Source organism: Grammomys surdaster, unplaced genomic scaffold, assembly GCF_004785775.1.
Source record: "Grammomys surdaster isolate TR1022 unplaced genomic scaffold, NIH_TR_1.0 126013, whole genome shotgun sequence".
In the NCBI taxonomy this organism is placed as follows: Eukaryota; Metazoa; Chordata; class Mammalia; order Rodentia; family Muridae; genus Grammomys; species Grammomys surdaster.
Window position 1 is genome coordinate 25,563 of NW_021620828.1, and position 26,078 is coordinate 51,640.

Genomic DNA, 26,078 nt, shown 5'->3' on the forward strand with positions numbered 1-26,078 from the left:
TGTCAGGCTCTAGCAGAACCTCTCAGGAGACAGCTATATCAGGCTCCTGTCAGTAAACACTTCTAAGCATTAGCAATAGTGTCTGAATTTGGTGGCTGCATATGGCATGGATCCCCAGGTGGGACAGTCTCTGGATGGCTTTTCTTTCAGTATCTGTTCCACTCTTTTCCCCTGTATTCCTTTTAGACAGGAGCAATTCTAGATTAGAATTTTTGAGAAGGGTATGTGGCCCGATCCCTCAACTGAGGTTTGTTCCTAACCTGTGGATATGGTCTGAACAGGTTCTCTCTCTCCTTTGTTGGATATTTCAGCTAATGTCAACCTCATTGGGTCCTGGGAGTCTCTTGCTATCATGGCATCTGGGACTTTCTTGTAGCTACCCACAGTGTCGTCATCTCTCATTGCTACACACCTCTGTTCAATTTCTTGACCCTCTGTATATCTCCCCTGTTGCCTCTCATATGTGATCCTGCCCCCATTTTTCCTCTCCCCCTCCTCTCTTCATCCCAAGTCCCTCCCATTCTCTACCTCCTGGGATTATTTTGTTCCCCTTTCTAAGAAGAACTGAAGTATCCACACTGTGGTCTTATTCTTCATATTGTCTGTAAGCTATATCATGGATATTCAGAGCATTTTTCCTAATACCCACTTATAAGTGAGTATATATCACGTCTCTGTTACCTCACGCAAGATAATATTTTCTAGTTTCATGCACCTGCTTGTGAATTTCATGAATTCATTGTTTAAAATAGCTGAGTAGTACTCCGTTCTGTAAATGTACCACATGTTCTGTACCCATTTCTCTGTTGAGGGATATCTGGCTTGTTTTGAGCTCCTAGCTATTATAAATAACACAGATATGAACATGATTGGTATGTGTCCTAGTTATAAGTTGAAGAATCTTTTGGGAATTCCAGGAATGGAATAGCTGGGACCTATATCCAAATTTGGATATAGTCGTACTATATCCAAGTTTCTAAGGCACTGGCAGAATGATTTCCAGAGTGCGTGTACCTGTTTGCAATCCCACCAACAATGGAGGAGTGTCCCTCTTTCTCCACATCCTCACCAGCATCTGTTGTCACCTGAGTTTTTGATCTTAGTCATTCTGACGGATGTGAAGTGGCATCTCAGAGTTGTCTTGATTTGCATTTCGGTGAAGACTAATAATACATTTCGTTAGGTGCTTCTTGGCCATTCCATATTCCTTAGTTGAAAATTAAACTAGAAAATTTGAAAAATCACCAGATCATATGACAAAAGCCTTTACCCAACAAAATTGGAAAATCTGGTTGAAATGGATAATTTTCTAGACAGATACCAAACACAAAATTTAAATCAGGATCAGATAAACAGTCTTAACAGTCCCATAACCCCTAAAGAAATAAAAGCATTCATTAAAAGTCTCCCACCATAAAAAGCCTAGGACCAGATAGGTTTAGTGCAGAATTCTATCAGACATTCAAAGAATACCTAATACTAATTCTCTTCAACCTATTCCACAAAATAGAAACAGAAGGAACACTACTCAATCCGTTCTATGAAGCCACAATTATACTCATAACTAAGCCACACAAAGACAGAACAAAGAAAGAAAACTTCAGACCAATCTTCCTTATGAATATCGATACAAAAATACTCAATACAATCCTTGCAATTGAATTAAAAAGCACATCAAAACAATCATCCATTATGATCAAGTAGTCTTTACCCCAGGAATGCAGGGATAATTCAATATTTGAAATTCATCAACATTATCCACTATATAAACTAACTCAAAGGTAAAAAACACATGATCATCTCACTAGATGCTAAGAAAGCATTTGACAAAATTCAACATCCTTTCATGGTAGAAGTCTGGGAAAGATCAGGAATTCAAGGCCCATACCTAAACACAGTAAAAGCAATGTACAGCAAATCAGTAACCAACATCGAACTAAATGGAGAGAAACTTGAAGCAATCCCACTAAAATCAGGTACTAGACAAGGCTGCTCACTCTCTCCCTACCTATTCAATATAGTACTTGAAGTCCCAGCCAGAGGAATTAGACATCAAAAAGAAGTCAAAGGGATACAAATAGGAAAAGAAGATGTCAAAATATCACTATTTGAAGATGATATGATAGTATACTTAAGTGACCCCAAAAATTCCACCAGAGAACTTCTAAACCTGATAAATAACTTCAGCAATGCATCTGGATATACAATTAACTCAAACAAATAAGCCTTCCTCTACTCAAAGGATAAACAAGCTGAGAAAGGAATTAGCTAAAACACACTTTTCACAATACTCACAAATACTATAAAATACCTTGGTGTGAATCTAAGCAAGTTAAAGATTTGTATGACAAGAACTTCAAGAACTTCAAGTGCCTGAAGAAAGAAATCAAACGTGTATTTTTGACATCTTATATTATATATGCTCATGAAATACAGTGATTTGAAATATGTATGTATTGTGAAAATTAAATATAAATTTTTAATTCACATAGTTTTTTTCAAGTATTGGCATTATTTTAAATTTATGTACTTCAAAGAATATAAATCAAAGAACATTACTAGCTTTAAAAAAGAAGTCTATAGTGTATTAGGTCCAATGTATTAATCTTTTGTTTTTTAATCTTTTTTAATATAATTTATTTATTTTTTTTCAAATTGTAATTTTTGTTTTTTAATCTTTAATCCTTTTTTACAGTCCAGACTTTATCCCTCTCTGGGTTTGTGCCCCAACCCCTACTCATTCCATATGTTCTCCATTCTCCCCACCCCCCGTGTTAATTTTTTTCTCTGCCTTTGTTTATTCATTTCTCTCACTCACTCATATATTCATTCATTCATTCATTCTTCAGTGCAGACACGGTAGGAGATGGACCCTGCAGCATGGTGCATGCTAGGCAAGTACTCTACCACAGAGTCATGTCTTAGCTTTTATACATCTCCAAAAGACTAAGTTTCCCAGGTTGTCCTTGAATTTGTGCTCATCCTGTCTCAATCTTCTGATTAGTCGAGGTTACATGTGTGCATCACCAAGCCTGTTAACATAGTTTGATGTGAAAAATACATATTTGTAATAACAAATTCAGATGTGTAAAGAGATATGTCATTTGGGTTTTTTTAATCAAAAGTATTTCTCATAAAATCAAGAATAAAAAGGGTGCCTGTAATCTCTACTCACATTGAATTAAGAGCTTTAACAAAACAAGAGAAAGAAATGAAAAGAATACAAACAGGTAAGGAAGAGACCAGCTTGTCTTTGTTTGCAGATGACATGTTTCTGTGAGTGAAGGTCCTAAAATTCTTCCCCATTTAGATTGTCGAAAAAGTCCAGCAAAGTATAAAATACAAACATAATATTTAAAAAATTGTTATCTCCTATACCCAGTAGCAAATATATGGAGATAATCATATGCTCTTGCCCTCAAATGAAATACAAAGAAGGATTCAAGAGACATCACGCATTGAATAACACTATTTATTGTTACATCCTCATATGTAGCAGTTAGAGACCAAGGAAAAGAATATGTTCAAGGTGAAGCCAGAGAACAGCCATGAAAAGAGAACATTCATCTAGATATTGAGGAAGCCCCCAAAAAATCCTAAATGGGGTGAAAAATGAAAACTATTTTTATATCATTGTGGAACTGTAGAATTTTCAAATAAGTATAAATTGTAATCTGATTATTCACCATGTCAGTGTAAGTTAAAACAAAATGAAATATCAATTTATAATCCCAGTGTGACAAAAGTTAAGTTTAACAATGACTAAGTAATTTGTACAGATTGCATATTTTAGATACTGTATTGAGGCCCTAATTATTCAAATATAATTTAGAAAATAATTTGGTACATACTGACAAATTAATATTTATCACTACAATAATAATTATAAATTGAAATTCTAAATAATCTGTATGCCTATACACCAGTAGACTAATCTAGAACTAGAAGAAACTTCACTTGCAATAGGAAAATGATAAAAGTTCCAATTTCTATCATGAAGAAAATCTGGTGCCTATTGAAATAATTTTATGGACAGAGATTTGATACTCATCTCTGGAGAAGACTGAATATACCTATATTATACATGACTACATGTGTAAACTCCTAAAGCAGACTTAAGACAGGTGATAAATCAGAGAATACATAAAGTATGCCATATTTACATAACATTGAAAACTTACAGTTTTACAATGTATCACTTAAGAATAGAAACTGATATTAAAACAGAGCAAAAAAATTAACACGAAGCTTAAAATGAGGCTTCCCTCTGGAGAACTGCAATGAAGGGAAACAGGTGGCTTCAAGCATTCTAATATTTCTTAAGGAAAGTGGCACAAAATGATTGTTTAAATAATGTAAAGTATCTAAAGAATTTATGAGATTTTAAGACAATATTCCTCCATGTACTTATAAGTCAAAATCAAGTAATAAACTTGTATTGCTTTTATGGAATTACTGGATAACGAATAGTCTCCAGTAACCATAGAGTGATTGCCACAGTACACACATTTACAACACACTTGATGTCTGAATATTTACTGAGCAACATATATTTGATGAATATTTACTTAATCTTTCAGATATACTCAAACCAGGATGTAAGAGTCCTGCCAGCCACCTAGAACTGCCCCTGAAGAATTCTCTGTCTCTCTCTCTCTCTCTCTCTCTCTCTCTCTCTCTCTCTGTCTGTCTCTGTCTCTCTCTCTCTCTCTCTCTCTCTCTCTCTCTCTCTCTCTCTCTACTGTACTTGGCTTGTAACATAATGGTCCCCAGATACAGGAGAGAAACTGGCTCTAGTAAACAGGGATTTCTTTATACTCATAATGTCAATCTACCTGGCAGCTTTTCAGAGTGGAGTGTCTTCCTACTTAATGTGGCAAGAATCCATGAGTGAATAGTTTCAGATACTTTGAACACAAGTATTTCTAAGTCTATCAAGTCAGACAGCTGGAACAAACTTTATTTTAACTGTGTCAAAGCAGATTCCAATAGAACTTCCTGTGCTGTTTTCATGGCAAACAGAAGCAACTCAGTTTAATATGAAATGTTTACATAAGTGAACGATTAGCAATAAATGAGACTCAAATTAGACTCAGAATACCTTAAACATTTCTTGGCCTAACAATGGTTCTGTGTCCAATACTACAGTGTTCAGATGCTCTAGAGTTGAAAACTTTGGGAGATATAAGTAAGTCTTGTTCTACAGCATAAACAAAACCAGTTTGTTCATGTAGCCATTTCTGAGCATGCTTTTGACCATGGTTGAACAGTGATTCCTCCCAATGTTGCAAGTCCAACCTGAAGTTTCTCTTAGTATAACTTGGCAATCATGTTTAAATCATGTTTCTCTTACATAGAGAAAAGCAAATATCTGAAAATCCTCAAGGTCCAGGATGCATGATTCCAGAATTCTCCATGTCCTGTTGAATCCCCGGCCTCATACTACTCCTCCTTGCCCACATCTACCATCATACACATTCCCTCCTTGAGAGGAGACTCCAATGGGTGCAAATGATATGAGCTTTCACCATGGGAAGACAATTTGAAACTCCTAACTCTAATAGAGAAAAGCACTTCCCATGAAGGCTGTTTGCTCTCTCAGGAGATCTCTATCCTCTGATATGTTGAATATCCTTAGGGAAAAGATGTCTGTGTTTCCCCTGGGACTCTGCCTAAGCTCTCATCCATGTTATTCCACCTGAGCATAGAAAGAGCACAAAATCCTCCCAAGACTCTGAGACTTACATTTTATATTGTCTTGTTTGGGGGTACCTTCAAAGAGGAGAAGAAGACCATGAAATTTCTGTTGCAGAATTGTGATTACATTGAAATTAATTCATATGGAATACAAAAAGTTGCCCTGCATATGACTAAGAGGGGAAGCCCATCTGTAAACATCTGTTACTTTTGTTTCCAGATTAATGATATACTCTCATTTTAAAATTTAATTTTCCCCAGGCCTGTTATCTTATGCTTAAAAAAAATGTTAAAACTCAGTTTTGCAAAGCAGAGTACCATGTCTTCTTAAGAATAGCAGGGAGACCATAACTCAAGCAGTGTACCATATCTTCTGAAGAACTGCAGGTAGATCATAATTCAAGGCAGTGTACCATATAGACCATGACATGTTTCAAGGCACAGGCCAAGAAGATTTTGTACTTTTCCACCACCTGGACCCTCTTACCCCCTCCCCTTGTAAAACATGCTATAAAAAAAAGCATTTCATGTTCAAAAAAAAAAAAAAGAAAAAAAAATACCAAACACACACACAAAAAAAAAAACTCAGTTTTGAAAAACATCTCTTAGACACACAAAAATTTAGCTGTAGGTGGCAACTATCTAACTTGTGGTGGCTTGATTTACTGTGTCTCGTTGGCGCCATTACAGTTGCCATTATTTAGTGAAACACATTGACTAAATGCCACTCTTTTGAATATTCCTACATCATTCATTTCAACAAATCACAATGAATTCCTTTGTCTTAAAGAAGAAGTCATTTAAAGAACTTCTTCCTAGAATGGTCACCTGACCTCAGTAGGATCACATAGCATTTGGGAAGAAATATACAGCCCAGTAAGCCAGCACTAGAGGCCAGAATTGAAAGAATTTCCACAGCCACCATGGTTTTGCCTTTGGAGCTCAGGTAAGCTGGTACAAAAGAAATCCACACACTGCAGAAAACCAGCATGCTGAATGTGATTGTTTTTGCCTCATTGAACGTGTCAGGTAGCCTTCTCGCCAGAAAAGCAATAAGCAAGCTGAGACTGGCCAGAAAGCCCAAGTACCCCAGAACACAATAGAAAGCAAGGGTGGACCCCTCATTACACAAGAGGATGATTTGTCCAAACTCTGACTGCATGTCAACATCAGGGAAAGGGGGATATGTTCCCAGCCAGACTGCGCAGATGCACAGTTGAATGATGGAACCACAGCAGACTATAGCATTTGAGAGTCGGGTCACCATCCACATTTGTAAGATGCTTCCTGGTTTGATGGCTTTGAAGGCCACAACCACAATGAAGGTCTTTGCCAAGATAGCAGAAATGGCCACAGAAAATACAACCCCAAAAATCATTTGTCTCAAGACACAAGTGACTGAGCTAGGTTGGCCAATGAATATTAATGAGCAAAAGAAACAGAGCATTAGAGAAACTAGGAGGAGATAACTGAGATTTCTGTTATTTGCTCTGACAATGGGTGTGTCCCGATAGCAGATAAATAATCCTAAAACCATGACTGAAAAGGCAGATAAACCAATGGCCACAGATACCAAAACAGCTCCCAGAGTATCTTCATGAGACAAAAATGCTTTAATTTTAGGGAGACACTGATTCCTCTGCTTGTTTGGATACTGATCTTCAGGACACTTGATGCATTGATCCATATCTGAAAGGGAGGCAGATTGGTTTATTACATTGCACTGGTCACTCTCCACATATATCTTGTGCAGAACAATTGTTGAATTCTAAAGAAATACCTGGTTATATTCACTGAGACATAATATTGGAAAACAGTAGATGAATAAGTTAATTTTTTCAAGAGAGGAAAATACAGATATACTGTATTCATAATATATTCCTAAGTGAGCAGACTTAAACAATATGAGAGAATCAGAAATGTGGAAATGATGTTGAGGGGAAATCAGAAAATCTGGAAATCATATTTGATTACTTGTTAAAGAAAGAGAAAGTTTATTTTGAACCTTTTACTATTCTTTGTTCTCTTTGTGTAAATTTTGTTACTTGAGAACATCATACATGCATATCATGTGCTTTGATCTCATCTACCATCAATATCTTTCCTCTGCCACTCCTCTCCCTCCTTCCAACACTTTTTTCTCCCAACTTTACTTACTCTTTTTTTATTTTAGCCCACTGACTTCATTTAATCCTTCCTGTATGCATATCACTATAGGGCCATCTACCATAACCTGGGCAGCCTATCAGGATCACATATATGAAAACAAACAAACAAACAAACAAACAAACAAACCTGACTATTTCCAGCAGCCATCAACTGCCAATAGCTTCTAGCTAGTGGTGGGAGCTTGTGATCCTGTTCTCCACCCACACTTTGATTTTTGTCTAACTTGATCTGTCTTTATCTGGTGTGATCTGATGCATGCCTGTGAGTTTGTGTGCTCGAGGACCCTGTCATGCTTGACAAATTCTGTTTCCCTATATATGTTCCCTCTCTGGCTCTTATGACCTTTCTACCTTCTCTATCACAATGATCCGTAGTGCTCCTATCCCTGCAGGCTCTTGGTTGTTATTATGAAAGGTGCCATCTAGGAGGCATCTAGGAGAAGCTAAAACCTAGCAGGCGACCTTTGAGGTGGTTTTTCCATGGACTGTAATGTCAACATGGATTTGCCCTTTGTCATGGTTTCATATGCTTGGCACAGGGAGTGGCACTATTTGGAGGTGTGGCCTTGTAGGAGTAGGTGTATCACTGAGGGCTTAGGCTCTAAGACCTGAACCCTAGCTGTTTGGAAGTCAGGCTTCCACTAGCAGCCTTCAGATGAAGATGTAGAACTCTCAGCTCCTCCTGAACTACGCATGCCTGGATGCTGCCATGTTTCTACCAAGATAATACTGGATTGAACCTCTGAACCTGTAAGCAAGCCACACTAAATGTTATCCTTTATAAAACTTGCCTTGATCATGGTGTCTGTTCACACCAGAAAATCCTAACTAAGACACCCTTCTAGGCAAAACTAAAGGAATTATATATGAGGAAAGATTCCTGCTATTAATATGCTTTTTCTGTTATTAGACATACATACATACATACATACATACACACACACACACAGAGACACACACATAGAAATTTCTGGGAGCTTTATGCAAATCAGGTATTAGCAATTTTGGGAAGCTTTCTAGAGATCAACAAACATCTATAGTCTTGTAGATTTTCTATATAGACAAATAGATGATTTATAGTTCTTAATGATGATTCTGTAAGAACCCCTAAAATTATACTTGTAATTATTAAGTCCCCTATAACAGTACTGCTATTAAGTACTCTCTGTTATTAAAGCTGCAATGAGAACTCTGCCAGTCTTCAGGTGTCACCAGTAAATTGATTCTGAGATAGAAAGCAGGCATCTACAACTTAGAACACATTCCAAGAGGTTGTAAAACAATTAACCAAAGGTCCTGAAAAGGGAACTAATGATTTAGAGTAAGTGCAAGGACATAGAATACTACTGGGTTTATCTATACAAAACTTCAATAATAACTTAGTCACAAAAATTATGGATTTTAAATGTCAATGAACCTGTAGTGCTAATGACAGATAATATATGTTACATTTTAATGGATACATATGTAAACAATCTCTGTTTTAAACTTCTTATTCAATTTATGATTGGAATTTATGTTTGTACTTTTAGAGAACTTTTTTTTATTTGCCTTATAGATGTTCTTTATTTTGAAGAAATATTACAACATATAAAACTACATCAAGTCTCACTTGCCACATGCACAGTGGCAGATCTGGTAGAATACAGAATAAAAACAACAACAACAGCAAAAAAAAACAAAAAACAAAAAAAACAACAACAACAAAAAAATAAAACCTTAAAATTCGGAATGCACAAAGTACTACACGGCTTGGTCACAAACAAACCTCATGCAAACAGCTTAGTGTCAGCCATGGCCACAGACACTGAGCACAAGACTTCGAATGATGGAGCTCGAAGGGTAAAAAATGTCAGTGCGTGTGGGGCTCTGGGTGAGAGCACTAGTCCTTGGTAGCAGCTTCCTCCTTTGCTTTAACTGCAGCTGAGGCACTCTCCTGAGCACTGGCCAGCAGGCAGAGCTTAATCTCCAGGCCGATGGCTTTGGCCAGTGGTGGTGGCACAGCATTACCCACATGTCGGTGTCTGTCGAGGATGTTGCCCTAGAACCAGTAGGTATCTGGAAAGCCCTGGGAGCGGGCACATTCCCGCACACACACAACCCAGTGCTGCTCTGGGTGGAGCACCCGACCCTGCTTGCCCAAGGGATCAGGGTTGGTGACAGTGGTGCTAAAGAAGCCATCCCACTCCAAACGACCATAGAGACCAGCCCAGTGGTTGTGCAGGTTCCCAGTGGGTGGCAGGCACCAGGGGATGAGGGTGCTGAATTGTCTGTAATCGGGGTCACAGGGTTTTCCTTCTGCACAGGAACAGATTCCACGCAGAGCCCTGGTGCTGCTGTAGCTATTCTTAATATCATGGACGGTGTACTGCAGCTTATGGGCTATGAAGCCATCTCTCAGACGCACTTGGATGTTGGGCAGGTCACGCCAATCCGATCAAGGGAACAGCGGGATGTGCTGCATGCGGGCGGCCACCAGTGGGTTCATGTCCTTGCAGATATGGTCCCTGAGGATGGGCTGGTAGTGAGATCCAAGCACCTGTCTCTGGAACCAGGACTGTGGCTCTCCATTGTAGGGGATCTCGGGCGACGAAGCTCCGTTCTGGATCTCAGAGAGGTCAGACATGGTATCTCGCACCGTGATGGTTCAGAAGGGACAGGAGCTCAGCCTCATAACGTTGCTAACAAACTTCTTGTCATCCACCACAACCCTCAGATGGCAGGCACAGGGTGCGAACACATGAAGAGGTTCTAGGAACAGAGGCAGCTTCTCTCCTGGGGTTGCAACCAAGATGATGGCCCTCCTTTGTGTCTGGGCCACACCATACTGTCCAGCCTGGAGCACATCAAAGGTGCACTGGTAGCCCATGAGGACCAGGCAGCACAGTGTCAGCTTCAGCACCATGGAGTGCTTGAAGGACACGAAGTTCCTGACATTCTCCAGAAGGAAGAATCGAGGCCTGTAGTAGTCACAGTAGCTGAGGAAGGAGACCATGAGGCAGTTTTTGAACTTTGAGTAAGTTCGAGAGTTGAAGCGGTTCATGCCACTGAAGCCCTGGCAGGGTGGCCCACCACACAGCATCTCCACATCACCCTTCTGTGGCAGTCTTTGGCGCAGAGAGTTGGTCACCTCACCAGCCATGACCAGCTTAAGAAGCACGTTGCAGTCCTCTGTGAACGCCGTGGTGCCAGAGTTGTTCAGCCAAAATGCCTGGGCTGCTGGTTCCCACATCTCGATGGTCCACAGTGTCTCTGAGATGCCTGCTTGGTGGAATCCTTCCAATAAACCTCCGCAGCCAGAAAACACATCCAGGGTCTGAAGCTTGGGAGGTTGGATGGCTGCCTCAGTTTCTTTGGGCTCTGGTACCTGATGCTTTCCCTTCCCTTTATCTTTCCACTTCCCTTTGTTCTCAGGACTGCTGGCATGGTTTGGTAGGTCTTCAAAGCTTTTGGTCTTTGAATTGTAGGCCTCAAGGAAGTAGAAGGAGTTGGGGCTGCCTGGGAATAATCCTTTTAATGGATACATATGTAAACAATCTCTGTTGTAAACTTCTTATTCAATTTATGATTGGAATTTATGTCTGTACTTTTAGAGAACTTTTGAAAAAAAAAAAAAGGACATGGTTGGAAAAACCATGTGATCTATTCCCCTAGAAACTGCAACAAACTAGGAATGAATACCTTGTAGGCCATGATTACATCAAAACAGTATAGGAGAGCAAGACAGGAAGGGGGACAGCAGAGTAGAGTAGCTTAGAAATCAAAGGGAACTTAGAAATTCAGAAGAAATTTTTGGCGAGAGAATTTTTGGAAGAGAGAATATTAGGAGAAGAACTTAGAAATAAAGATTAAAATCCCTTTGAAGAGTGTCCTTTTTTCTTTCTGAGACTTTCCCTAGCAGGCTGGGAGACCCAGCCTCCAAGTTCCTGCAGAGATAAGAACAAAGGCTACTTTACTTAATCCCCAGCTGTTTACTATGAGGTGCTAAGTGTCAGAGGCTGCAGTTTCTAGCCTCAAGAGGAGCTGAGAGAGGCAGGCCAGCTATCACTGCAAAGTAACTTAGACATAAAACAGGAAAATGTTTTATTATAAAACAGACATCTTAAATATCTCTTAAACCAAGTCTTTCCCCCGCCAACACTCTTTCCCCACTCAGCTACCTCCAAGAGAGAACTAGACTGTCACAGGAGGCCTCTGACAGAAACACCTAGAAACTAAAACTTCCTAACATTTACTATGTTTAGGAACTGTGGTATTTTCTTTTGATTCTTGCATTTTGATTTTTACTATGGGATGTATCATTGTTTTGGAAATAATGCTGAAGGAAACACATTTTAGGTGAATAGTTTTTCTTAGGATTAAAAAAAACAGCTTGTTTTGATGAGTTCTTTAATATGCTTGACTGAACTCTGATTAGAAGTTTATTAAAGAAAAAATAATTTTGCACTTAATTTTCAATATTTATTACATATATTTAAGTTACGTGAGTTTCCTGTACTTCTACATAAAGATTTAGTAACTTTTTTCACATTGTGACTTTTTTTAAAAGAAAAAAAAAAGACACAGGTAAAGGTAAGTCTCCGAATATTTAAGAGGAGTACAGTGGAATGGGAAGTCTTATTCCCTAAGCTTATAATTCATACACTCTGAAAGACACTTGCATGGGACCCATGTTTAACTAGAAAAATAACTAAAGCAAAGCACCACATTGCACACCTGTAATTCTAGCACAAAGGAGACTACCAGCCAGCCTGTTTACATACCACATTCCTGGCAAAACCAGAAAGATTTTATAGTAAGGCCTTGTCTCAAAATGAAACAAAATAGAAGAAAACAAAACAAAAGAAAAGAAGGAAGGAAGCAGAGAAAACTATTGCATATTCAATTGTGAGCTTATATGGCCCAAAAAATTGTTTTAAAATACCAGCAAAGTATTGATGACTCGATACTGTTAATTTCTCTTCCAAAGGGGAATTCAAACCAAAATTTTCCAGTGGTATAGACAGGTTGTTTTCAGGGATAATGGTTTCTTCATGGTCATGATATAAGTCTATGTGCTTGGATATCAATTCTGCTTATTGTCCTCTTTGATTTTGAAGAACATTTCATTTGATATAAGTAACTAGATACTTATTGCTTTGAAGAAAAATGATACACTGTAATAAAAACTGGTTGGACTCCTACAGAATAGATGCAATGTTCTACAAGGAATATAGTGGAGTATTAGCAGCCATTGAAAAGTCAGTGGGCCTAGAACCAGTACTGCATCTATTTGAAAAAGGATATGGTGAGCCGGATTGAATTTAGTTCATGAAATGAAACATTGTTGTGGTGATAATTGAATGATCTGTGCATACAGCTGAGTCTAGAGCACATGCCTAGCATATACAACATTTTAGGTTCTAGTTTCAGCACAAAAATGTGTCAAATGCTTGATGATGATAGAAATATTTTTCTCAGACACATTTAGTAAACTGGGATTATGTCACCCAACTAAAACCCTGATTTTCTACAAATGTAAACATGACTACTTGGAAACTGCTTTTTCAAAATTAATATTTTAAGGCAGAGCACAAAAATTATTGTTGCAGATTAGGAATTTAAAAGTACTGAAGTTCAAGGATAATGTACTTCAATATTTGGTAGATGTTAGACTATGAAGAAAAAGAGATTCAGTCACATATTCTTGGAAACATCAAGCCTTCTGTTGATGGTGCAGAAAATACTGCTTTGGGGTAAAGAGGGAAAGATTCCCACAGCCTATTATGTAACATAAAGGCACTTTAAAGAGATGGAATTCCTAGGGAGTATGAAGCAGATATTTTTTTTTGTCTTTTTAATTTATCAGCATATTACTTTTCTAAGAAAATGGTGGTATTTGAAATTTATAATAGTACAAGCAAGGCCTACTCCTAGAAGTGCTGCAAGTGGAGCTGCTGTGTTACACCTACAGTATTAGGTGGCAGAGAGGAGAGAGGAAAAGGCTACCTTCAGAGTTCCAACTTATGATTAGCAGCCTAACGCTCAGGAGCACTTTCAGCAGCCTGGTCTATATACCACATTCCAGCCCAGAAAAATTTTACAGTGAGGCCTTATCTCAAAATAAAACAAAATGAAAGAAAAGGGAAGAGAAGGGAAGGGAAGGGGAGGAGAGGGAAGGGAACGGGAGGGGAGGGGAAGCAAAGCGAAGCAAAGGAAAAGAAATAAAGAAGAAATGATTGAAAACAATTGCATATTCAAAAAAAGAGAGGTTGAGGGACAACCAGTCCAGTGCCATAGAGGCTTCAATGGCTCCAAGGGCCTGAAGTCAGCTACTAGAACTATTTCTGGGACTGAAGGCTACAATCAGATGAGGAGGAAGACCAAGGTAACCACCAGACCAGTGCCATTGGTCCTGGACAGAGAGCTAGCCTGGGGACCATGAGATGACCATGATTCAGGTGCTGTGCAGGGCTGGGGAGGAATGGCAGACCTTGCCCGAGATAATGCTTGCCTGGCACTATAAAGCATGAGCAGGAAATTGCTCCTTAGAACACTCCAGAGACAACGTTAGACACTCAGAGACCCAGTATACCACAAAGAGGAACAATTAGGTGGTCAAGAAATGGAAAAGAAAGGCAAAAATAGCTGTGGACACAAAAAATTTAGGCAGAACTGAAGACTCAAGGGTAATTAGAAACACCCATCAGGAAATGGTGTTGCCACCTGGGACTATGATTGGGTCCTGGACTGTGCTGCCACTGGAGGCCATGTCCAGTTTTGTGACCCTGCTGCAGCAGGAGTCTGTTACCAAGGCCAAGCTGGTGTCCCTGGTCTGGCCTTCAACTTAGGGATATGTTGATGTCTGAGGGCTGTGCAGAGATGGGCCCATCTCTTACCTGGACATTGTGGGAGAGCTGGCTCAGGGGACATGAAAGCAAGAGAGCTGAATCTACCCCCTGGAGAGATGTATTACTCAGGATTGTGGGCCCTGCACACCTCTGGAGTAACTGAGAGTCTTGTACCCCACCATGGGAGACTTAGCCCTACCTCTTGTCTCTGCAATGGGTAGATCAGGTGAGATACTCTTCCTCCCTTTTGTACTTGACCAGCTGGAGCACTCAACAGAAAGAGCCCTGTTCTACCTGTGAGCATCACAGTAGAGTTGACCATGGTGGTATACTGTGGGGCACAACTGAGCCCAACCCCAAGGGCATGACCATGGCAGAGTGAAAAGCACTTGTGACTGCCATGCAGTGACATACATGAGGTAGGGATGGAAAGATGAGTGGAATTGGGGTGTATGATGTGAAACTCACAAGATCCAATGCAAAATTATTTTTTTTAAACGAGTATGAAGAATAAGGACTTGGCAGTGCTTGTCTGTAAGCCCAGGACTCAGGAAGTAGTTAGTGTGGCCTACCATTATCTTGCTGCTAAAAAAGGCAAAGAACATCATTTTACATAGACTTTGGTAAGTAATGACTTCATTCAGGAAAATAAGATGGTCATGACAAGATTGTAGGGACTTCCGGTCTGGGCCTGAGCATAGAGCAGATCCCAGGCGGAAGCTCTGTACCCAACCTCACAAAACCCAAAGGAAGAGGGCCTCCCAGGAGCTTTAACTTGGGCAGTATTTCAGATAAGGAGATAGCAACACCCGCCGCAAACAGGGGGTAACTGGGACCCATTGGCACCCAGGAATTCAGTCCTGGCCCAGAGTGCAGGTTCCTTCCCATCTGGGCTTGAGCGCTCAGTAGATCCTGGGAGACAGCTCTGCACCCAATCTCACAGAACCCAGAGTAAGTGGGGCTTCCAGGAGCTCTAACCCAAGCAGTAACCTAAGCAATTAGGTCGCAACACTTGCCCCAAACAGAGAATAACTGAGACCCACTGAGACCCTGGAATTCACTCCTGGCCCAGAGCATGGGTTCCTTCCAGTCTGGGACCTAGCCCTCCACAGATCCTGGGAGACAGCTCTGCATCCAATCTCACAGAACCCAGAGGAAGCAGGGCTTCCAGGAGCTCTAACCCAAGCAGTAACCTAGGCAAGGAGGGGGGCAACACCTGCTCCAAACAGGGAGTAACTGGGACCCACTGGGACCCAGGAATTAATTCACTACTGGCTCAAAGCAGGGGTTCCTTCCAGTCTCCACCTGAGCACTGAGCAGATCTTGGGCCTCAGCTTTAACCCCAGAAGCAAAACCCATCCCAAACAGTTCTGACACAACCTAGATAATAGGAAAGACAGGCTCCAGTCACAGACAGCACAGATAGCACAAAGGAGATCCAGATGGTGAAAGGCAAGCACAAGAACATAAGCATCAGCAACCCAAGGTACTTGTCATCATCAGAACCTAGTTCTCCCATGTTAGAAAGTCCTGAACTCCCCATATCACCAGAAAAGCAAGAACAAGATCTAAAATCACTTCTAATCATGATGATAGAGGACTTTAAGAAGGACATAAATAACACTCTCAAAGAATTTGAGGAGAACACAAGTAAACATGTAGAAGCTCTTAAAGAGGAAACACAAAAATCTTTTAAAGAATTACAAGAAAACACAAACAAACAGGTGAAGGAACTAAAAAAAATCATCCAGGACATAAAAATTGAAGTAGAAACAATAAAGAAATCACAAAGGGAGACTATACTGGGGATAGAAAATCTAGGAAAGAAATCAGGAGTCATAGACACAAGCATCACCAACAGAATACAAGAGATAGAAGAAAGAATCTCAGGTGTAGAAGATACCATAGAAAATATTGACACAACTGTCAAAGAAAACACAAAATGCAAAAAGTTCTTATCACAAAACATCCAGAAAATCCAAGACACAATGAGAAGATCAAACCTAAAGATAATAGGTATAGAAGAGAGTGAAGATTCCCAACTTAAAGGGCCAATAAATATCTTCAACAAAATTATAGAAGAAAACTTCCCTAACCTAAGGAATGAGATACCCATAATCATACAAGAAGCCTACAGAACGCCAAATAGACTAGATCAGAAAAGAAATACCTCCTGTCACATAATAATCAAAACACAAAATACACAAAACAAAGGAAGAATTTTAAAAAGCAGTAAGGGAAAAAGGCAAGTAACATATAAAGGCAGACCTATCAGAATTACACCTGACTTCTCACCAGATACTAAAAAACCCAGAAAATCCTGGACAGATGTCATACAGAAATTAAGAGAACATAAATGCCAGCCCAGGCTACTATACCCAGCAAAACTCTCAATTACTATAGATGGAGAAACCAAGATATTCCACGACAAAACCAATTTACACAGTATCTTTCCACAAACCCAGCATTACAAAGGATAATAGCAGGAAAGCTTGAATACAAGGAGGGCAATTATACCCTAGAAAGAGCAAGAAAATAATCCCCTTCCAACAAACCCAAAAGAAGATAACCACACAAACAATGCCTCCACTATTACCAAAAATGACAGGAAGCAGCAATACCCTCTCCTTGATATCTCTTAACATCAATGGACTCAATTCACCAATAAAAAGACATAGGCTAACGAACTAGATATGCAAACAGGACCCAGCTTTTTCTGCTTACAGGAAACTCACATCAGCGACAAAGACAAACACTACCTTAGAGTAAAAGGTTGGAAAACAATTTTTCAAGCAAATGGCCCTAAGAAACAAGCTGGAGTAGCCATGCAAATATCGAATAAAATTGACTTTCAACTTAAAGTTATCAAAAAGGATAAGGAAGGAAATTTCATACTTGTCAAAGGAAAAGTCAACCAACATGAACTCTCAATTCTGAATATCTATGCACCAAATGCAAGAGCATCAACTTTCATAAAAGAAACCTTACTAAAGCTCAAAACACACATTGCACCTCACACAAGATTAGTGGGAGACTTCAACACCCCACTCTCAGCAATGGATAGATCATGGAAACAAAAACTAAATAGAGATACAGTGAAACTAACAGAAGTTATGAACCAAATGGACTTAACAGATATCTATAGAACATTTCACCCTAAAGCAAAAGAATATATCTTTTTCTCAGCACCTCATGGTACCTTCTCCAAAACAGACCACATAATTGGGCACAAAACAGGCCTCAAAAGATACAAAAAAAAAATTGAAATAATCCCTTGCATCCTATCAGATCACCATGGTCTAAGGCTGGTCTTCAATAGTGACAAAGACAATGGAAAGCCCACATTCACATGGAAACTGAACAACACCCTACTCATTGATAATCTGGTCAGGGAAGAAATAGAGATAGAAATTAAAGACTTTTTAGAATTTAATGAAAATGATAACACATCATACCAAAACTTATGGGATACAATGAAAGCAGACCTAAGAGGAAAATTCATAGCTCTAAGTGCATACAAAAAGAAACTGGAGAGAGCATACACCAGAAGCTTGACAATGCACCAGAAAGCCCTAGAACAAAAAGAAGCTAATACACCCAAGAGGAGTAGACTGCAGGAAATAATCAAATTCAGGGATGAAATCAACCAAATAGAAAAAAAGAGAATTATCCAAAGAATCAATAAAACCTGGAGCTGGTTCTTTGAGAAAATAAACAAGATACATAAACCCTCAGCCAGACTAATCAGAGGGCACAGAGACAGTATCCAAATTAATAAAATCAGAACTGAAAAGGGAGATATAACAACAGAAACCGAGGAAATCAAAAAATTATCAGATCCTACTACAAAAGCCTATACTCAACAAAATTGGGAAATCTGGATGAAATGGACAATTTTCTAGACAAAAACCAGTTACCAATACTAAATCAGGAGCAGATAAACCACTTAAACAGTCCCATATCCCCAAAAGAAATAGAAGCAGTCATTAAAAGTCTCCCCACAAAAAAAAGTCCAGGACCAGACGGTTTAGGTGCAGAACTCTATCAGACCTTAAAGGAAGACCTAATACCAATTCTCTTCAAACTATTCACAAAATAGAAACAGAAGGAACACTACCCGATTCATTCTATGAAGCCACAATTACACACAAATTACCACACAAAGACCCAACAAAAAGAGAACTTAAGACTAATCTCCCTTATGAACATCGATGCAAAAATACTCAATAAAATTCTAGTGAACCAAATCCAAGAACACATCAAAACAATTATCCATCATGATCAAGTAGGCTTTATCCCACAAATGCAGGGTTGGTTCAATATACGGAAATCCATCAATGTAATCCACTATATAAACAAACTCAAAGAAAAAAACCACATGATCATATCACTAGATGCTGAGAAAGTATTTGACGAAATTCAGCACCCCTTGATGATAAAACTCTTGGAAAGATCAGGAACTCAAGGTCCATACCTAAACATAGTAAAAGCAATATACAGCAAACCAGTATCCAGCATCACAGTAAATGGAGAGAAACTTGAAGCAATCCTACTAAAATCAGGGGCTAGGCAAGGCTGTCCATTCTCCCCCTACCTATTCAATATAGTACTGGAAGTCCTAGCCAGAGCAATAAGGCAACACAAGGACGTCAAAGGGATACAAATTGGAAAGGAAGAAGTCAAAGTCTCACTATTTGCAGATGATATGATAGTATACTTAAGTGACCCCAAAACTTCCATCAGAGAACTCGTAAACCTGATAAGCAACTTTAGCAAAGTGGCTGGATATAAAATTAACTCAAGCAAATCAGTAGCCTTCCTCTACTCAAAAGATAACCTGGCTGAGAAAGAAATTATGAAAATGACACCCTTCACAATAGTCACAGATAACATAAAATACCTTGGTGTGAATCTAACCAAGCAAGTAAAAGTCCTGTATGACAAGAACTTCAAGTCCCTGAAGAAAGAAATCGAAACAGATCTCAGAAGATGGAAAGATCTCCCATGCTCATGGATTGGAAGGATTAATATAGTAAAAATGGCCATCTTGCCAAAAGCAATCTACAGATTTAATGGAATTCCCATCAAAATTCCCACTCAATTCTTCACATAGATAGAAAGAGCAATCTTAAAATTCATTTGGAATAAAAAAAAAACAGGATAGCGAAAACTACTCTCAGCAATAAAAGAACTTCTGGAAGAATCACCATCCCTGACTTCAAGCTGTACTACAAAGCAATAGTGATAAAAACGGCATGGTATTGGAACAGAGACAGGCAGGAGGATCAATGGAATAGAATAGAAGACCCAGAAATGAACCCCCATACCTATGGTCACTTGATCTTTGACAAAGGAGCTAAAACCATCCAGTGGAAAAAAGACAGCATTTTCAACAAATGGTGATGGTCCAACTGGAGGTCAGCATGTAGAAAAATGCAAATTGATCCATACTTATCTCCTGTACAAAGCTCAATTCCAAGTGGATCAAGGACCTCCACATAAAACCAGCCACACTGAAACTAATAGAAGAGAAATTGGGGAAAAGCCTCAAACACATGGCCACAGGAGAAAAGTTCCTGAACAGAACACCAATGTCTTGCATGCTAAGACCAGGAATTGACAGATTGAACCTCATAAAACTGCAAAGCTTCTGTAAAGCAAACGACACAGTCAATAGGACAAAGCAGCAACCAACAGATTGGGAAAAGATCTTCACCAACCCTACATCTGATAAAGGACTAATATCCAAGGTATACAAAGAACTGGAGAAAATAGACTCTAGACAATCAAAGAACCCTATTAAAAAATGGAGCACAGAGCTGAACAAAGAATTCTCAACTGAGGAAGCTCGAATGGTTGAGAAGCACCTAAAGAAGTGTTCAGCATCCCTAGTCATCAGGGAAATGCAAATGAAAACAACACTGAGATTCCACCTCACACCAGTCAGAATGGCTAAGATCAAAAACACAGGTGACAGCAGATGTTGGCAAGGATGTGGAGAAAGAGGAACACTCCTCCACTGTTGGTGGGATTATAAGCTGGTACAAACACTATGGAAAGCAGTCTGGCGGTATCTCAGAAAATTGAACATATGTTACCTGAGGACCCAGCTATACCACTCCTGGGCATATACGCAAAAGATGTTTCAACATACAACAGGGACACATGCTCCACTATGTTCATAGCAGCCTTATTTATAATAGCCAGAAGCTAAAAAGAACCCAGATGTCCTTCAACAGAGGAATGGATACAGATAATGTGGTATATCTATACAATGGAGTACTACTCAGCTATTAAAAACAATGAGTTCATGAAATTCTTAGGCAAATGGATGGAGCTGGAAAATATCATCTTGAGTGAGGTGACCCAATCTCAAAAGAACATACATGGTATGCACTCACAGATAATTGGGATGTGTGAGTCCTTTGGTCCTTTTTAGAAGGAGTATCAAAAGATTCAACCAGAGCTCCCAAAGTCTAAACCTCCAGCCTGAGAGCACAAAGGGAGGGACTCATGTCTCCACCTGTATAGGTAATTGAGGGTGGCCTTGTCAGACATCAGTGGAAGTGGAGGGCCATGGTCCCCAAAAGTTTGGATTCCCTAGTGTTGGGGAATTCGAGAGCTGGGAGATGGGACTGGGGGGATGTTTGGAGCACACCCTCATAAAAATAGGAGGGGGAGGTATGGGATAAGGGATTTTGGGGGAGAAAGGGAGAGGAGATAACATTGAAAGGTAAATATGTAAAATATCCAATAAAAACAAAAAACAGATAAAGGGTCTGAAATAAAAGAGAGAGTTTACTTATTTCAAATTATTTTCAAAAGTTTCTAGGAGATGTTAATTGGCTGAGATCTTATTTTAAGCTCTCCACAAAAGAATTTAGGTCTCTGCTTAATATTCTCAAGAGAGGTGTAAATCCTAATTTCCCTCAACAATTAATTGACAGAAGAGAAGTAATCTCACAAAAAGTAGAAGAAGCTATTATTAATCGATAAATTATATAGTCTGATTAGTTGTTGGCTATGCTATAACAGTCCTTTGATAAGAGAGGTTATTAATATAGATTTTTATTTCTTTGAATAGTATCTTCATGACTCTCTGAGTGTGGAAAGAGTGGCTGTTGGCACTTCTGCCCTGATTTTACAAGAACTCTGAAAAATTGGCTTTAAAAACAAAAGAGAGGGAATGGTATCCCCCCCCCAAGAAGGAGTCCCCCTGAAATACTCTCCATCATGCCTTGTTCACTTTTAACTCTCTAAAACTGAAAGCTCATGGCAAATCTGCTGCTGACTGCCTCTGGCATCACCGAGACCAATAAAAACTATGGCACAGATATGGGAAAGGACCCTCTTACCTTTAAAGAGAATGGCGCAGACCCAGTTCTCTTATGGGGCTGAGGATTGATATGCCTGTTTGATACCACAGAAGGCACAGCTAACCGGCTACCAAAAAGATTAATGACATAAATAGATGCCCCCACAAAGCCAGGCCCAACCATAAATAAGATGAATAACAATTGATATCCAGGGAAGAGAAATCTCCCTGAGAATTCCCTTCTTTTTCTTTTCCAAGTAAAAATGAATCACCTGTGATGTCCTCTGTTAGAAGTTCTAAACCAGATGCTGGCCTCGGAGCTTATACTACTCAGATCTTCAATGGGCCATTGACAAGAACATCAAACAGCTAGAGACTGACATCACTAATCTGAAGAATTCCCTCATTTCACTGCCTGAAGAGACCTCCAAACATCGCAAAGATACCTATTGGACTTGACTTAATCTATTACAATAGAAAAGGCTGTGTACAGCTCTTGACTGTGTACAGCCCTTAAAGAAGAATATTGCCTTTACATAGACAAGACAGAGATGGTTAAAGAGAGCATGAAAAAGGTCAGAGAAGGCCCTGAGAAAAGTCAGAGAGAGAAAGAGAAAGATGAGTGCTGGTATAAGAATTGGTTTTCAGCCTCTTCATGGATGTCAGCCCTACTTCCTCCCATCTTGGGACCAATAATTGGGTTATTTTTGCTTATTTCTTCTGGTCCCTGGGCCCTAAATAGGCTGACTAACTTTGTGAAACAACAGATAAATAATTTGGTAGCAAAACCTATTCAGATACATTATCATCATAAGTTAGCTATGAAGGACCAGGAGACTCAAGATGAGGTTGTTACTCTATCCAGAGTGTTCCCAAAGTCCATCTCCACCCAACCTAAAAGAGGGAACTTCCACCCCTAGACCAAGCAGAGAGGGCCCACCTAGAACCCCCTCTGACTGGCGATCTGAATTCTTGCTTAGGCTGTGAGGCTAAGCACTGCAAGGGAATGTAAATAAAAGTTAAAAATATCTCTCTGGGTTCCCAGAGGGACAAGCCTGACTACATAGGGGTTGATGTCAAAAGTATCCCCTCTCTGGGAAAAACACATCGAGATGGGTATGGCCCTCATGCCTCACTGGACAACGACAGGAGGACTGGAGCCATTACAAGGTCCCCTTCAAATACTGGAGGTCAGGCCTCTATCCTCGCCTTCACAAGATTAGAATCGCCACAGTCCTCTATACTTAGAGAAGGGAGAAGATGTCAGGGGCAGCCCTGCTTACACACTGTAGGCCTAAAATCAGCCATAGGCCTAAAATCAGCAATAGGCCTGTCATACATGTATACTAACATCAAGTCTTGTGTCTCTGTGGAAAAATATTGAAACAGATGGCTATAAGCTATTGTATACAGACAGCTTTTGTGAAAATTTACAAGCCTGAGTAGACATAGACCTTGTAAATAGGTAGTCTTGACAGATAATACCAACTTAGATAAGGACAAGTGAATCATAGGCAGAGTCATAGCCACCTGTCCCCTGAACATTCACCCAGCTGATATCCTGTTCTGAAAGATATCTGTATTCCCCCTGAACACCCACGCTCCAGTGACATCCCTTTCCCCATGTCCTGCCTTTTTGTGTTCATAACCCCTATGTGAATGAGTAAAAATTACAATTTTAAATAAATAAATAAATAAATAAATAAATAAATAACAAAAAATAAATAAAACCATTTTAAATGAAAAAAAAAGATGGTCAGGACAAGATACCTACTTTGAAATAGTTGTTAATGTGAAGTAAGGATACAAAAAAAATGGAAGGAAGCATTGCTGTTATACACTGGGGAGGCTTTGCAATTAGAATCATGTTGAGGAAGAAGTGACAGGTTGACAGCCAGAGGACAGTGAGCAGAGCATCCCTGCACATCACTCACATCCTCCACATCACTCATGCTCTGGGATCTCTCAGTGTTCAGTTTGCAGTGACTTCATGCTAGCATACAGTACCAGGGAACACACAATGAGGACTCGCACAAGAATCAAATAAATTACAAAGAAAACTCTTAAATCATATAGGATACACTTATTTAGTCATAAATGAATATTTATGGAGTTGCTACTATTCACCAAAGGAAGTGGTCTCAGGGTCCCAGGAAAGGAGTGCTGTATCTGCCATCAATGTCACTCTGATACAAAGTTTTTGTCTCTTCCCCTCACTTGTCTGAATTTTGTCTCAGCTTTCTCTAGGTTGTATGATCATAGCAACCTGGAGTTTCTCTGAAATTTAATTTCCTTGGAACAAAATGTTGGTTGTTATTAATATTTATTGTAGCATGAAATAAGGTCACATTTTATAAGGCATCTCATAGTTTAGGGTACACAGTGAGCACTAACTGTTTACAGTATACAGAGAGCACTAATTTATTCATTAATACTGCTACAGCTGGAATAGAACCACTAGTGAAAAGCAGGAATACAAAGAAAAGAAACTTAATCTCAGTGCAGATGTGCAGAAGACAAAGCAGGAGCAGACGCAGGAGCACACTCCTGTGGTCTTAGTCACCCAGGAGGCTGAGCCTGGAGGATTCCTGGAGCCCTGGAGTTTGAGACCAACACACACAGCATATCAAATAAAACAATCAGATAAACAAGCATCAGTAACAAAAATGTCTGAGTGGAAATCAAGATTTTTGTTTGTTTTTGGTTAGTTTTTCAAGGCAGAGTCTCTCTGTGCAGCACTAGCTGTCCTTGAACTCACTCTGTAGATCAGGATAGCCCTGAACTCAGACATCCACATACTGAGAGTTGGGATTAAAGCCTTTGCCACTTACACCCCACAAGAACATGCTTTAATGTATTGGGAGTCAGCTACAGAAATATAACTGTATCTTCATGTGCTGTGTTACTTACCCCTATCCTGTGTGAGCCTCATTTCCACACCCAGACTTACTTATACAAATGTCCACATTCAGACCATTTCTAGAAATTTCCACATTCAGAACCATTTCTAGAAATTTCCACATTGAGAATCATTTTATAAATACCTGTTTCATTTGCAATCTCTCCATCTGGACATGGGAGACAATCAAAACAACAGAATGGTTTCCCTTCAACAGGTGCTTTCCTAAATCCAAGTGGACAACTTTGACTGCAAACAGATACAGGAGACTGTACAGAAGACATGAAAGGAGGGAAGGCAGTCAATTCATGACATTCAGTATTAGCATCCAGATGGTAGATTTCAGCAGGATATCTGTACACTGTGACAACCACAGAACTACCATGTTTTTAGACAGTGTGAAGCCAAAGTCTCTGTCTCTGTCTCTGTCTCTGCCTCTCTCTCTCTCTCTCTCTCTCTCTCTCTCTCTCTCTCTCTCCCTCTCTCCATCTTTCTTTCTCTTTCCTGCTTTATATCGGTCAGAGTTAGGACATACCCAACTCTCATAAGAATAGACACAAAGAGATGCAATTGACCAGGGTCCTATCTTCTACAGTCAGGTACTGAGGTGAGACACAGTGACAGATGAAGGACAAAGGCTAAAGACCTCTGGCCATTAACACTCTCTTACTGTTCTGGGGCCCAGAAACTGATGGATTCTGGCTATTTAACTCTCTCTATCTGGGGGTAGAAGCTGATAGCTTTGGGCAGTTAACTTGGTTTTGTTCATTCTAGGCCAAAAGCTGAAGCCTTCTTGCAATTTACTCCTGTTGATAGCAGGAGGGGATTAAGAAAAGAAACTTAGTTACTTAAGCTCATTAGTCATTGACTGAGAGGCCTCTTGGTAGCTAGGTAAGAGGCTCAAAATTTGTTAATACTTCCTGAGCAAGGAAGGAAGGAAGGAAGGGAGGGGGGAGGGAGGGAGGGAAGAGAGAGAAAGATTGTATGGAAGAGAAAAAGGATGGATGGAAGAAAAAGAAAGAAGAAAGAAAGATAGAAAGAAAGAAAGAGAGAGAGAGAGGAAGGAAGGAAGGGAGGAAGGAAGGAAGGAAGGAAGGAAGGAAGGAAGGAAGGGAAAGAAAGAAGAAAGAAAGAAAGAAAGAAAGAAAGAAAGAAAGAAAGAAAGAGAA

At 39.6% G+C, this 26,078-nt stretch overlaps 1 protein-coding gene and 1 pseudogene across 1 annotated transcript in view; one reads left to right on the top strand and one right to left on the bottom strand.

Moving 5' to 3' along the window:
- Positions 1–6,493: 6,493 nt before the first annotated feature.
- LOC114610034 (vomeronasal type-2 receptor 26-like) overlaps positions 6,494–26,078 on the bottom strand; it is a 38,867-nt gene continuing 19,282 nt past the window's right edge. Inside the window, exons 5-6 of the mRNA XM_028754497.1 lie at positions 25,055–25,178; positions 6,494–7,386 (exon numbers count right to left, since the gene is read on the bottom strand). Coding sequence (XP_028610330.1) covers positions 6,494–7,386; positions 25,055–25,178 — 1,017 coding nt within the window. The remainder of the gene's footprint in view (positions 7,387–25,054; positions 25,179–26,078) is intronic.
- Positions 13,771–13,890, top strand: LOC114610069 (annotated as a pseudogene).